Below are 12,577 nucleotides of genomic sequence, written 5' to 3'. Positions count from 1 at the left end.
ACGATTAGTTTTCTGTTTTGCGTGATTTTGGTGACAATGGTAGAAGATGGACAGAAGGAGAGAATGTGGGACTCAGCAGACTAGTGAGATTACTGTCATGATCCACATAGGAAGTGTCAGGGTCAGAGGGCTGCCCTAGCCCTGCACAACTCCAGGGGGCACTATGTCAACGCAGTCCATGTAAATCGCACCCCTGGAATTGTGCTACATGCAAGTCCGACCCCCCAAAATCACTGGGCAACATGGAAGCCCTCACCCCATAAAAGTAATTTGGCAGTGAAGTTGGAGAGGGGGAGCTAGATTTGAGGGATATTCATTCATTCATTCATACAGGTGCAGCTCCCCTGTATCTTGTCCTCAATGCTGCCTGCTGGGTCACTCTGTACTGGAACTGTCCATGGATCTCTCTCTCACTAGACTGCGAGCTCCCTGGGCACAGAGTCTGTGTCTCTTTCATGTCTGAATTCTCAGGCCCTGGGCATGGTGTAGAATGAATGAGAAAGCAAACCTCTGGCTGTCCCGGATCTGAGAGGGGGCTTTGCCATACACCCTAGCCTGGTCTCTGAAGGCACAGGGTCAATTCTTGTTGGCCACAGAGAAGGTCTCTGTTGGGCTCGGGGACCTGAAGGCTCAGGGCCTGGCTGGAGGCTGGAGTCTTCTCAGGAATCCAGTGGGGACCAAATGGAGTGATGGCCCGGCTCCCATATTCCCCCAGTGGCTATTCTGAGTGGCCAGCAAAGCCCTAGATTGTGGCGTACCCGAACCCCTCCCTCCAGGTTGGGCTGGGTGGGTGGAGGGCGGCAAGAGGAGGGAAGAGGTGAGCAGCCCTGAATATTGCATCCTGGCCTTAAATGGTGCTTTGTTTAACCGGAACTACCTAGACACTGTGTAACCATAGCAACCACAAGTCGATATTTTAAAAGTTAAAAATAAGTCATGACATCTTACATGTTGTTGGAGTTGCTAATGGCAAAACTGCTTTTTTAAAGCCTCGTTACTCCATAAACTGAGTGGAGTAGGTTTGTGGATTTGCTTTCAATATATCACCCTCTATGCTAGCCCTGGGGCCTGGGGCCAGAACTTGGCAGGGGTGACAGGCAGATAGGGGCTTGATGAAAGTTACCTGAAAATGACACTCCAGGGCTAAAAGAGGAATATCAGGTCGCCTGGTCTAACTGCCTTCAAAGGGGGAAAATCCCTATCAGACCTTCCAGGGGACTGCTCATGCAGTCTAGCTTGAATACCCTGACTGATGGGGAGCTTACTACTGGACAGGCAGCTCATTCCCTTATGGGGTGGCTCTGCCTGTTAGAGGACTCACAGTCTGGCCAAACTGAACTCAAGGTAGACAAAAGAGCCCAATTCTGGGGTCACAGGCCCAGTTTGAAACTCAGTTCTGAATGTCTTAGCTGTGTGACACTGGATGAGCCACTTATCCTCTCTGAGCCTAATGTCCTCTCTTTAAAATCTGCCCATTCTGAAGAGACCAAGGATGTGATAAGACTTTTCAGCCACCACGAACTGTCTAGGAGCTGCTGTTATTGTTCCTCTTTCTCTCTGGGCTTCCACAGGGCAAGGGTCTGGAAAGTGCTGTGTGAAGGAACAAGGAGCCCTCTACCCTCTAAAGGGGGTGTTTCCCTTCACTGGGTACCTGCACCCTCCGTCCCCGCTCCTGTGACTGTGGAGGCCCACTCTGGGGTTAAGGCCTTCCTCAGGGTGAAGTGGCACCCAGGTGAGGGGGAGCCTTCCCCCACCCCCTGGGGCAGTGAGTACTCACTGGGAAGGATGGTTTTGTACCGGTTCTTCCGCACCAGCCCAGGGATGTTATACTCTTTTGGATCCACAAAGTTCATGGGAATTTCCTGCAGGAGGAGGACATGGGGGTGTGAGGAGAGGTGGGTTGACTTAAGTGCATGCATTCATTCAACAAACACTGACTATTAAATGAGTTAGTGCACATAAAAAGTATCTAGAACAGACCTGGCAAACGCTGAGTGCATAATAAATGTTATTATCACCATTGTTTATTGGGGGCCAGCCTGGCACATAGTAGACACTCAAAGAAGAACAGAAGAAAAAGTGACCTGGCAAATCACTGCCTTCTTCTGCACCCTGTGCTGCAGCCACACTGAGTGGTTTTACTGACCCGTGTTCCTACCCTGGGTGTCTCTACCTCAGGACCCTCGATAGTGCTGCTGACTCTGTAGTAACATCCACCCCATCCTCATCTTCTCATGTCCTCCTGTCCATCATAAAGCCACCTCCTCCAAGAAGCCTTCCCTGATTCTCCAGCAGGAAAGGAGCCTCCTTCTGGGCCTCCCAGAGTCGTATTTGCACCTCCCAATCACTCTCTATGTCAAGAGTTCCAAGTTGGAACTTCTCTGCCTGGAATGTGAGGTCTTTTCCGATCTGGCCTTTCTTCACCACCAGCTGCTCTGAAGAGACCCACCCTCCAGTTGTGCCCATCTCTTCCTGTGGCTAATTTGTCAGTATCCAGCTAGCCTCCAGGTCTGAGCTCACGGCACCCAGCTTGTGGGGAGCACCGGTCCCACCCCTCTTCATCACCCCAAATCCTTCCCAGCCTTTAAGGTTCACCTCTTCCCCCCGACCTATGTTCTCTGGGATGACTCCTCAGTGTCTGTCTTCTCTTCACGCCCCTTCCCTCTGTCCACACGCTTTAGCACCTGACTTCACATGGTTTACAGTGTTCACTGTTTGTGGACACACTACGTATGTGCTTTGTACGATGAGGATCATAATACTTACCTTCTAGGGTGGTTGTGAGAATCAAAATAAAAGGCATGTGCAGAAGCGCCCATGGAGTGGACGTGTGGGCACCCCCTCTTTCTTACTCTCTGAGCAAAACTGACAATGATCTACTGAACCGGAGATGACAAGGGGATGCAAGCCCTTTCGTCAAGAGGAGGTGTGGCTGTGGGAATGGCAGCTGAGGCTGAGTGGTCGAGGAAGGCTTCCTAGGGGACTCCAGGGTGGGGGATGATGACAGGGAAGGCACCGGGGCGGGGGCGTGGTGCAGGGCCCAGTTTGAAGTGGACAGTCCCTGCAGGGATGGGGATATAAGTCCGGAAAAGGAGTCTGGGGCTCGTTGAACTCAGGTAAGGCAGGCTGTGCCACATTCTAGAGAATCTGGAGCAACGGGTCAGAGGGTGATGGAGGGCTTCTCAGAGGGGAAAGCCATCGGGTCCAGGTAGGGAGCAGGGAGGCCTGGGGCGAGGGGAGCTGTGAGGGAGGCACACGGGTTCTCCATCCCTCTGGCTTCTCCCAAGAGGGACTCTCCCCAAATGCTCATGGCCTCTTGCCCGTTCCTACCTACAGAGGTGGGCGAGTTACCCAATGAGTGTGTTTGATTGAGGAACCGGGCTTTTGGGCCCCAGCCCCTTCCTTCCTCCTTCTTTCCCGGCCCTCCTGCCAAGAAAGAATTATAGGGCTCCCCTATGAGGTGAGGCCGGCGATGTACCAGCACTGCCCCGGGGTGGGTGGAAAGTTTGTTCACTCTGGTGGTTGGTATTAGGAAGTTCCCTACTGCTACATACCTAATCCTCATGCTAAACCTAGCCTTTATCAGCAAAAATAAAGGTGTTTTTGTGATTTTCCATGTCTTGGCTCCTAACTGGTTGAGTGCTCAGGCAGGTAAAACAGGGGTGTCATTTATGGGCCCCTCGAAGTCCAACAGGAGGCAGCTGGAGGCTGCTGCCTAAGTCTAGAGGGGAGGCTGTCAGGACCCCCCTAAGCCTGAATCACAGAACTGGACAGATTTCAAAGGAGGACGAACAACGTTAGGTGATGTCGGGCAGGGGGAGGGTGGGAAAACGGGAGAGTCAGAAGAGAAGGCTTTCAGGAATTCCCTGGCAGTCCAGTGGTTAGGAGTCAGTGCTTTCACTGCTGGGGCCCAGGTTCAATACGTGGTGCCTCGCGGCGTGGCCAAAGAAGAAAAAAAGAAGAGAAAGCTTTCTAAGTCTTTCTCAGGCTTTCAGAGCACAGTCCTGGATGATAAAGACTTGGGAACGCCACAAACACCAATCACCCCATGGGCGCTTTGCACACGTTCTGCATCTCTTGAATCCTTGCAATACCCCTGTTATTTTTACTCCCATTTTCCGGATGAGAAACTGAGGCCCAGAGAGAAAACAAGACAGTAGGAGAGGTGAGAATGAAATGATGTTCATCTATCAGATGCTGAGTTTGGGGTACCCCGCTCCAAAGCCTTGCTGGGGGGATGAACATGTGCAGAACGGGCTGCCCCCTGCAGGGGAGCCGGCTCAAGGGGACTCACAAAGAATTCTGCCTGAAGCAGGAAGGGGTCCAGGGCCTTCTCGTGAAGCTCTTCAGCCTGGAGGACACGGGAGGCGCTGAGCAGATACTCGCGGGCCGACTCCTCGCGTGGGGACATGAGATAGCCGAACCCCTCCTCATTGCAGCCCGGGGTGCACATGTCCAGGGTCAGGGAGACGTTGGAGCCCCTCCTGGAAGGACCGGGTAAGGAGGGGTGAGTATCAGGGTCAGGGACGGCCATCAGCTGGGGGCCTTGGAGCAGGAGGATGAGGGAGGGAGAGATGGGGGTGGGAACCAGGTGGGCTCCAGAGACAGGAGTGGGTGTGACATCTCCCCTGACACAGGGAGCGTGCGGCTCAGCCCCGAGGCTTAGGCTGCCTGTGGTGGAGTAGCCGAGTGTGGCCTCAGCCCGGTTCCCAAGGTTCAATGCAAGGGCCCTGAGCACTCTCCTCTGCCACTGCTGGAGGTAGTTCCCAGCCCTGTGGCCCCAGGAAGCTCACAGAGAGGGTGCCTGCCTGGAGCAGAGAAGCAGGGCTCGACCTTCTATATACCAGCCCCGGACCGGCAGTCTGCAAGGACGCAGAATCCAGGAGAGGCCTGGGAAAGATGGGGTCCCAGGGGCAGCACAGCGGCAGCGAGGATGAGCAGACGCAACAAACCCTACTGTGTTCAGGGCACAGCACGGGAAAGCCCTCGTTACACGGAAAGGGGATCTGAGTGCTACAGCGGGGACGAGAATGGCCCAAGCACACAGTGAGGGGGTGGCAGAGGTGAAACAAAAAGCTAGGTTTTCCGAGTCCTCGTCCAGTGCTCTTTCCATGACATCATGTGGGCACCTCAACCTTGGTGTGATCTGGCTTACCCAGCCAGGCCCCCAAAAGAGAGTGCTGACACCTCCCAACGTGTGCTCTGTGGAACACTATGAGACACTATAAAAGAGAGCTAGTGGGAACCTGTATAGCACAGGGAGCTCAGCTCAGTGCTCTGTGAGGACCAAGATGGGTGGGATGGGGGTGGGGGTGGGAGGGAGGTCCAAGAGGGAGGGGATAGATGTATACATATAGCTGATTCACTTCACTGTACAGCAGAAACTAACACAACATTGTAAAGCAACTATACTCCAATAAAAAATAAAAAAAAATTGAGTTCAAACCAAAAAAAAAAAAAAGTAGGGTTCTGGGGTCAGATGGCTTTGAGGAATGCCACACACTCCCCTTAGTCAGTCTACAATGACTACAAGCACGTTAAAGGTCCTGACAAGTCCTGCAGTAAAGAAACCTATCCAAACCACAAGTGTATGTGCGAGCATGCACGTATGTACACTTATGTATGCCCATGTGTTTGTGTGTAGTAACAGCATTTCTTAGCATTCACCTTGGGGCATCCTGATCTATGTGAATCTGACCTGAAGAGGATGTGTCTCCACTGGTGGGCTTATGAGCTCAGCTCTTCCCTGGGCACTGGGAGGCAGAGTCAGGCATCTGCCCTTCCGATCGGGAGCTGAGAGCTCCAGGGCCCACAGAGCCCACCTCTCCACTGAACCCACCTCTCCTGCAGACCCATGGCCTTGACAGTCAGTGAGGCAGGGTCGGCCTCAAGCTTGATGTCCATCACGCAGTCAAACACAGGTGTCTCAGGGACAGGGTCCAGGTCCAGGAAGTCATCCTCGACCTTCTCCTCCATCCACTCAGAGTAGGTGAAAGAGGGCTGACGGCTCACCGACTGGCGCCTGTCCTCGGGGGGCAGCGGGCTGGGTGGCTCTGCGGGAGTTCTCAGGAGGTGCCACACCTAGTTCGGGGCATATGGCATCATGGCAGCCCCCCTGGGTGAGGGGGTGCCCATGGAGTTGAGGCCCCTGCTCCTCCATGTGTCTGGAGCAGCCCTACTCTCCTGGGAGCTGTCTGCATTGCACCAGCCCTCACCTAGATGAGAGGCTCCACCCCTGTCATGTCCTCCCAGCCCCCTCCACCTCCAACCCTCAGGTTCTTGTGGATTGAAGCCTTCTTCGTGGGGTGGGGGTAGGGTTCCTTCTCCAGTCTTCTCCCTGCCTCAGCCCCTTTCCCCAGCCAAGAACGCTGCAAACCAATTTTGAGAAAGACGGCACCTCTCCCCCCAGGCTGGGTGCATTGGTGGAAGGAGACGGGTACCCCATCCTCAGCCCTACCCAGAAGGTGTAGTCTGTAGGTCAAATGGGAGAAGGTGGGGATCGGGCCTCAGGGTCACGGAAGAGGAGCACGGAGGCTGGTTCAGGAGGAGTCTTACCAAGGTGGTGATGAGGACCACGGACAGAGAGACCAGCAGCAGATTAGGGACGTCCCAGGTCCCAACAGCCAGCCAGGCCTGGAGAACATCAGACAAACAGGTCAGGGTGATGGGGGGGGGGGGTGGGCAGAGTTCTCATGTTTCAACAGGGATAAAATCAAGGCTCTGAAAACTTTGGAGCCGGTCTGGGTGGGGGACAGGGGGAAACACTTCAGGAGCCAGTAAATATCTCCTGAACTCAAAGAAGCCCTAGGCAGGGGTTGGTGGGACTGGAGGCCCCTGAGCATTCCCTCCTACCCTGGGGCTCCCTGGAGCGTACTCACCGAGGGTCCCAGCTGCTCCAGGAGCGTGAGCACGGAGGAGATGAGGTCTGTGGCATTTTGCGACCAGATGGGGCCGTAGCCGCTGAGCCAGAGCATCCCGCAGGCGAGCTGGGGCGGCCGGGGGCAGCACACTGAGCCCGGAGCCTGGGCTCCTTGCTCCCATATACCCCCATCTCCCCACCCTCGAGAGCTCCCCTTCAGCCTCAACCTGGCCCCCCAAGGCCCAGACTGCGCAGCTGGGGCAAGGGCCTGGGACCTCTCCCTAGAGAAGAGCTGACTCAAGGGAGCCAAGAGAAAGCCCTTCCCAGAGGGGACCCTCCCACCCCACCAGGTACACATAACAAGGAGAGTCTCCCAGAGATGCCTCCAGAGACAAGAAGTCCTCAGAAGAACCCCTGCGGGGCCAGGGGGTTGGGAGTGGGCCTGTGTTCCTACTTCTGAGGTCAGGGTGTGAGGGGTTTATGGCTCAGAACTCCAGCCTTCTCCTCACACCAGCCCGAGGGCTGGAGTCACGAGGGACGCCACGGAGGCCCCTCATCCTTCTGTGTCCCCAGGCGGCCATCTCGGGGAGGAAGTGGAGGCCGTCCCTCAACCCGCCCTCCCTCCAGGCCCCGCAAGGCCTGTGATGTCCTTACCAGGAACTGGGAGGCAGCCAGCAGGCACAGGCTGCTCCTGACAGCGAGGGAGGGGCTCCTGGCGTCTCGAGGTGGTGGCTTCTGAGCTGTCTCTGAAGGCGGTGAAGGAGACGGGGGCAGTGGCACCTCTCTCTGCAAGGCCGTGGGCCCCTCGGCCTGGTCCAGCGTCTGCATCCCTACCGGCTGGGGGACACCTGCGGAAGGCGGACACACGGCCGGTGATCCGGGCCCTGCCGACCCCGGCGGACCGCTCCTTCTGGGGCTGCCGTGGCTTCCTCTCAATCCGGGATCAGTCAGCCTGGCTCCGCTTCCAGCAGTCACCCTCGATTAGCAAAGCAATACTCACCTACCTTCGTCAGAAAGAGCTAAGTGTGGGTGGACAAATTATTTCTCTTTGATTTCTCCAGTAACAGAGTTAAAATGGCAGGAGGTTTTTCAGGGAGTTAACATCGTGGTGTTTACACAGCTTCATTCTTTTCCCATTCCTTAAGGAAACGAAAAACCACCACCTCAAACTCAATTAAGAGAGAGAGGGAAAAGAAGGTACGGCATGACCAGGCCGTGACCCTGAGCAGCCCACCCGTGCCTGCCCTCTGGGTTTTCGTCTCTCATGCTCTGCGCCCCGACTCAGTATGTGTGCCGGGGGGGGGAGACGCCGGACACTTGACAAGGTCACAGCCCCGTGCCCCTTCCCCACCTCAAGACCCCACACTGAGGGGGGATGGGGGTGGTCAGGATGGTGTGGAGGAAAATCTCGGTGCAGCAGAATTGATGTCAAACGTCTAAGATCCAGTTCTGGGTCTATCCCTGGTTGTGTGACCTTGGGAAAGTCACCCCCTCCTTTCTGGACCTCAATTTCCACACCTCGAAAATGGGGGTTGGGGGTCCTCCCTTAGTTTTCTTTTTTAAAGTTGTTGCTGTTTCTGATGTGGACCATTTTAAAAATCTTTATTGAATTTTTTACAATATTGCTTCTGTTTTACGTTTTGGTTTTTTGGGCACAAGGCATGTGGGATCTTGCTTCCCGACTAGGGATCGAACCCGCGGCCCCTGCATTGGAAGGCGAAGTCTTAACCACTGGACCGCCAGGGAAGTCCTCTGGTTTTCTAACTGTGCTTTAAGGAGCCCTGGTGTTTTCTCAGGTGCACCAGCTATGACCAAGTGCTCTGGGTCCCTGTGCCTGGGCCTCGGCCGTGGGAGCTGTTCAATACCGTTCCATATACTGGGTTTCCTCTAAGATGATTTCAACACAAGGTTCCACGACTAAACAAGTCTGAACAGCACTGGCTTGGATCTGATGCCCTGGTGGAGTGTGGAGATTCCAGCAGCACCACCGCAGTGAGCCCCAGAGGTTGGAGTTCCCCATTTAAACCCACACCGTCCAATCTATTGCCAAGAAGAGAGGCACCAGCAAGACGGACGTGTACGGCTTGATGGTGGGGATGGGACGGTCCACATATCACTGTGTATATATATGGGACAATGGACTCCTTTTCTGGTTGGGAGACAACGGAACACCCACAGCCAAGACCACGCGAGGCCAACATAGTTGTCTACATGCTCGCTTGGTTACGTGACAGGTATTTGCTGAGCATCTCGCATGGCCTGGATCAACAATGCGGTGATCCTGGGGATACCTGTATTTCTCTCCCAGGCTCCTCCTTCCCAGACCTGACCCTGTATAGCTCCCTACCTGCTGTGGTCCAGCCACACTCTTTGGCAGTTCCTCGGGTAAGCCCACACCCCATGTTTTGCATATCCTGCCCGCTCTGCCAGGAATATTCCCCCAACATCCTGCTCCCCTCAACTGTCCCCAAAACACTTTGCCAAGTTGACTCCTAATCATCTTGTAGAACTCAGTCAGCTGCCTCCTAAAGGAGGGGCTCCCCTACCACACACACTCAGCAACCCACGTCTCTCCTTCATACGACCAGCAGCAACAATACACCTGGCGAACACACAGCCCTGCTTTGAGTGCTCTGCACGTTCATCTATTCACTCTTCGTGGTACCCTATGAAGTTGGCACTACTATTATCCTCATTTTACAGAAGAGAAAGATGAGGTGCAGAGACGCTAATGAGTGGTTGAGGTGGGTTTGAAGTGAGGCACTTGGACAGGCTCTGAGCTACAGTACACTCACTCCAGTCTGTCAAAATTATTTGTTGAATATAATCTCCCCCAGTCTCTGTAAGTTCCACGAGGGCAAGAGCAGTATTGGTTTTGCTTATCCTGACTGTCCACGACATGTAGCGCTAGTCCTGGCATGTAAGTCTACAATCAATATTTCCTAAATGAGTGAATGATGACGGGTAAGTGATAAACAAGGATAATAATACATTCTTTGAAAAGCTGCGATGAAGACGGTAGATCCTATAGATGAAACATCCAACTTGGCACCTGGCATCTAGTAGTTGCTCAAGAAACATCAGATTATAATAATGACAACACGTAACTCCTGCCTTCAGAAGGCTCAAGTCAGCTGGGTAAAACAGACCAGTGGATGAGTGTTTACAATACAGTGCATTACGTGAAAAATCTAAGTGCTCGTAGAGCCTAAGGGCCTCTACCTTTGCCCAGGGAGGCTATAGTTACTAACCACAAGACCAGATATCTCAGATCCAGCCGCTGCTAAGAGATGGATCACGTAGGAAGCCAAGAGTTTCCACTATTGATAAGCAGAGGGTTGATTACCCGAGTGGCAAGTTCTCCACCCACACCTTCAGAAAAAGCAGTCGATGTGTGACGGCAAATACGGACAGGTAGGAGGGGTACAGCTCAGGGGCCACCTGGCTTGGCTCGTAACACACACTGTGGACTTTGGGCAATCCTTTCTCCCCCCTGGGTCTCAGTTTCCTTATCTGTAAGAAGAGGGAGAACACAGTGCTTCTTAGATGCTTCTCCCATCCTTAGAGCAGAGGGGACATGGGTCTTTGGGGAAAAACAGCAAGTCACATGATCCTGGACTTTGCTGCTTTGTTTGAAAATTCATGGGTGTTCTTTATTCTATTCTATGGCATATCTGTGCTTGTTTTGATCTTAAAATAATGTTTTCTTTTTTCCTCCCAAAGCTTGGAATCAAATTTATGCTTCAGGAAAATGTTCTACATTTATCCTGTGGCTTTGCCCTCAGGGGTACATGCACCCCAGTCTGAGAAGCCTGGAACCTGCCTGCAATAAAACGTCATCATGCTGCCGTTAGTAATGACTCTGTAGATAAATATTTAATAATGGAGAAAGAAATTTCGATGGTGTGGAGTGAGAAAGGCAAGGTTACAAAACAGTCTGCTCTCCTTGGCCTTAAAAATTAAGAAAGTATATAAAAAGGTGGAGAATCCCCGATGAAAGACGAGAGGCTAACTCAAGTGGTGCTCGGAAAGCGTGCAGCACACCGGACGCCGGGCACACAGGAAGTGTTTAATGAACACCATACACGGTAAATGGGAAGAACAGAAGACAGGTAGTAGTAACAATAGTTCTTTGGAGGAGGGTGAGAGTAGAGTGATTTTTTTCATTGTTTACATATTCTTTATTTTTATTTTTGGCTGTGTTAGGTCTTCATTGCTGTGCACAGGCTTTCTCTAGTTGAGGCGAGCGGGGCTACTCTTTGTTGCCAGGCACGGGCTTCTCGTTGCAGTGGCTTCTCTTGTTGAGAAGCACGGGCTCTAGGCACGTGGGCTTCAGTAGTTGTGGTGCGCAGGCTCAGTAGTTGTGGCTCGCAGGCTCTAGAGCGCAGGTGCAGTAGTTGTGGCGCACAGGCTTAGTTGCTCCACGGCATGTGGGATCTTCCCGGACCAGGGATCGAACCTATGTCCCCTGCATTGGCAGGCGGATTCTTAACCACCGCACCACCAGAGAAGTCCCTGTTTATATATTCTAAATTTCCTCCAATAAGTAAATAGGCACATACGTATAGAGATAAATATATGTGTATATACATATACATATATTTATTTGTAGTGAGGAAAAATATCTTTAAAAAGAGGGCACTGTTCTGAGTTCAGATATTATGAGGCCTGCTTAATATTCCCAGGTTCAGGACCCCAACTTTCACCTGTCACACCTAAATGGCATGTGGGGGGACTGGGAGAGATTGAGAGTGAGTGCAAGTCTCTGTGAGACCCACCCAGCCAGAGAGCAGCCACTCAGAAGACAGGCCCCCTGACATCACTTTTGCATATGAAAGATGGCAGGTTAACAGCCTGGCACCTTAAGGGGGCAGAAGAAAACCTGCAGGCTGGCGGGGCCCTGTATGCACCTCTCAGAGACAAGGGTGGAAGCTGTTTTTTTGTTTTTAAACCCACAGGGTATCTGGCAGCCCTGGAGGCTGGATGAGTCCAACTGAGTGCCTGGTAGATGCCTACCTTTCAGAGCAGGGTTTATTTAAAAGCTTTTCTGGGCAGAAATCTAACATTTCTTTACTCAGGAAGATACTTCTTCTCACACACACTATATTCTGCCTGTAATTCTGGAGGGGATCCACGGACCTCAGGTTAAGAACCCGTGATCTCAGGGGTGGGGAGCGGAGGTCTGTGATCAGGTGGTAGAGGTGGGGAGGTAGAGAACTGGGCTGATTTTAGTCTCTGCTCATTCATGTGTGAGTCCGACACATTTATTGAGCACCGATTATATATCAATACTTTGCCAAGCACCAGGCTAGGCTCTGTGGATACAGCAGGGAACAACACAGTGCCCGCCCTCATGGACCACAGAGGTCCTGGGCTCCTTTGTCCTTTGTCCTCCAGGTCCTGCTCCTAGAGATCACGCCAGCCCTTCTCCTCACCCTGCCCACCCTTCCACTCACTGTCTTGCTCCGGAATGAGAATGCCAGATCTCTTGGGTAGGCTCTGTGCAGCTCCCAAAGCGCTTGTGCGCACGCAGTTCCTTTTGCTTCTCTGTGAGGTAGACATTGGCATCATCAGCCCTGTTTTGCTGGTGAGAGGCGGCTGCTTGTGTCAAGGACTGGCTTTTCAATAGTTCACAGCAAGGTGGCTGCTTTGCCATGCACGAAGCCCTGACTCAGAAGCACCTTGCTGACAGTGACAGAACACTGGGCTCCTCTCGGG

General features: G+C 53.1%; 1 protein-coding gene across 2 annotated transcripts in view; it reads right to left on the bottom strand.

Annotated features, from left to right (window-relative positions):
• PTPN5 (protein tyrosine phosphatase non-receptor type 5) overlaps positions 1 to 12,577 on the bottom strand; it is a 55,112-nt gene that overhangs the window by 7,455 nt on the left and 35,080 nt on the right. For both annotated transcript variants that reach the window (XM_067749660.1, XM_067749661.1), the window contains 6 exons: positions 7,514 to 7,707; positions 6,879 to 6,986; positions 6,556 to 6,633; positions 5,840 to 6,081; positions 4,295 to 4,484; positions 1,778 to 1,862 (listed from right to left, as the gene is read on the bottom strand). In XM_067749660.1, coding sequence (XP_067605761.1) covers positions 1,778 to 1,862; positions 4,295 to 4,484; positions 5,840 to 6,081; positions 6,556 to 6,633; positions 6,879 to 6,986; positions 7,514 to 7,707 — 897 coding nt within the window. The remainder of the gene's footprint in view (positions 1 to 1,777; positions 1,863 to 4,294; positions 4,485 to 5,839; positions 6,082 to 6,555; positions 6,634 to 6,878; positions 6,987 to 7,513; positions 7,708 to 12,577) is intronic.

The sequence above is a fragment of the Pseudorca crassidens genome, chromosome 9 (assembly GCF_039906515.1).
Source record: "Pseudorca crassidens isolate mPseCra1 chromosome 9, mPseCra1.hap1, whole genome shotgun sequence".
Taxonomy (NCBI): domain Eukaryota; kingdom Metazoa; phylum Chordata; class Mammalia; order Artiodactyla; family Delphinidae; genus Pseudorca; species Pseudorca crassidens.
Note: the sequence above shows the minus strand (reverse complement) of the source record. Positions and strands in the feature narration are given on the sequence as shown.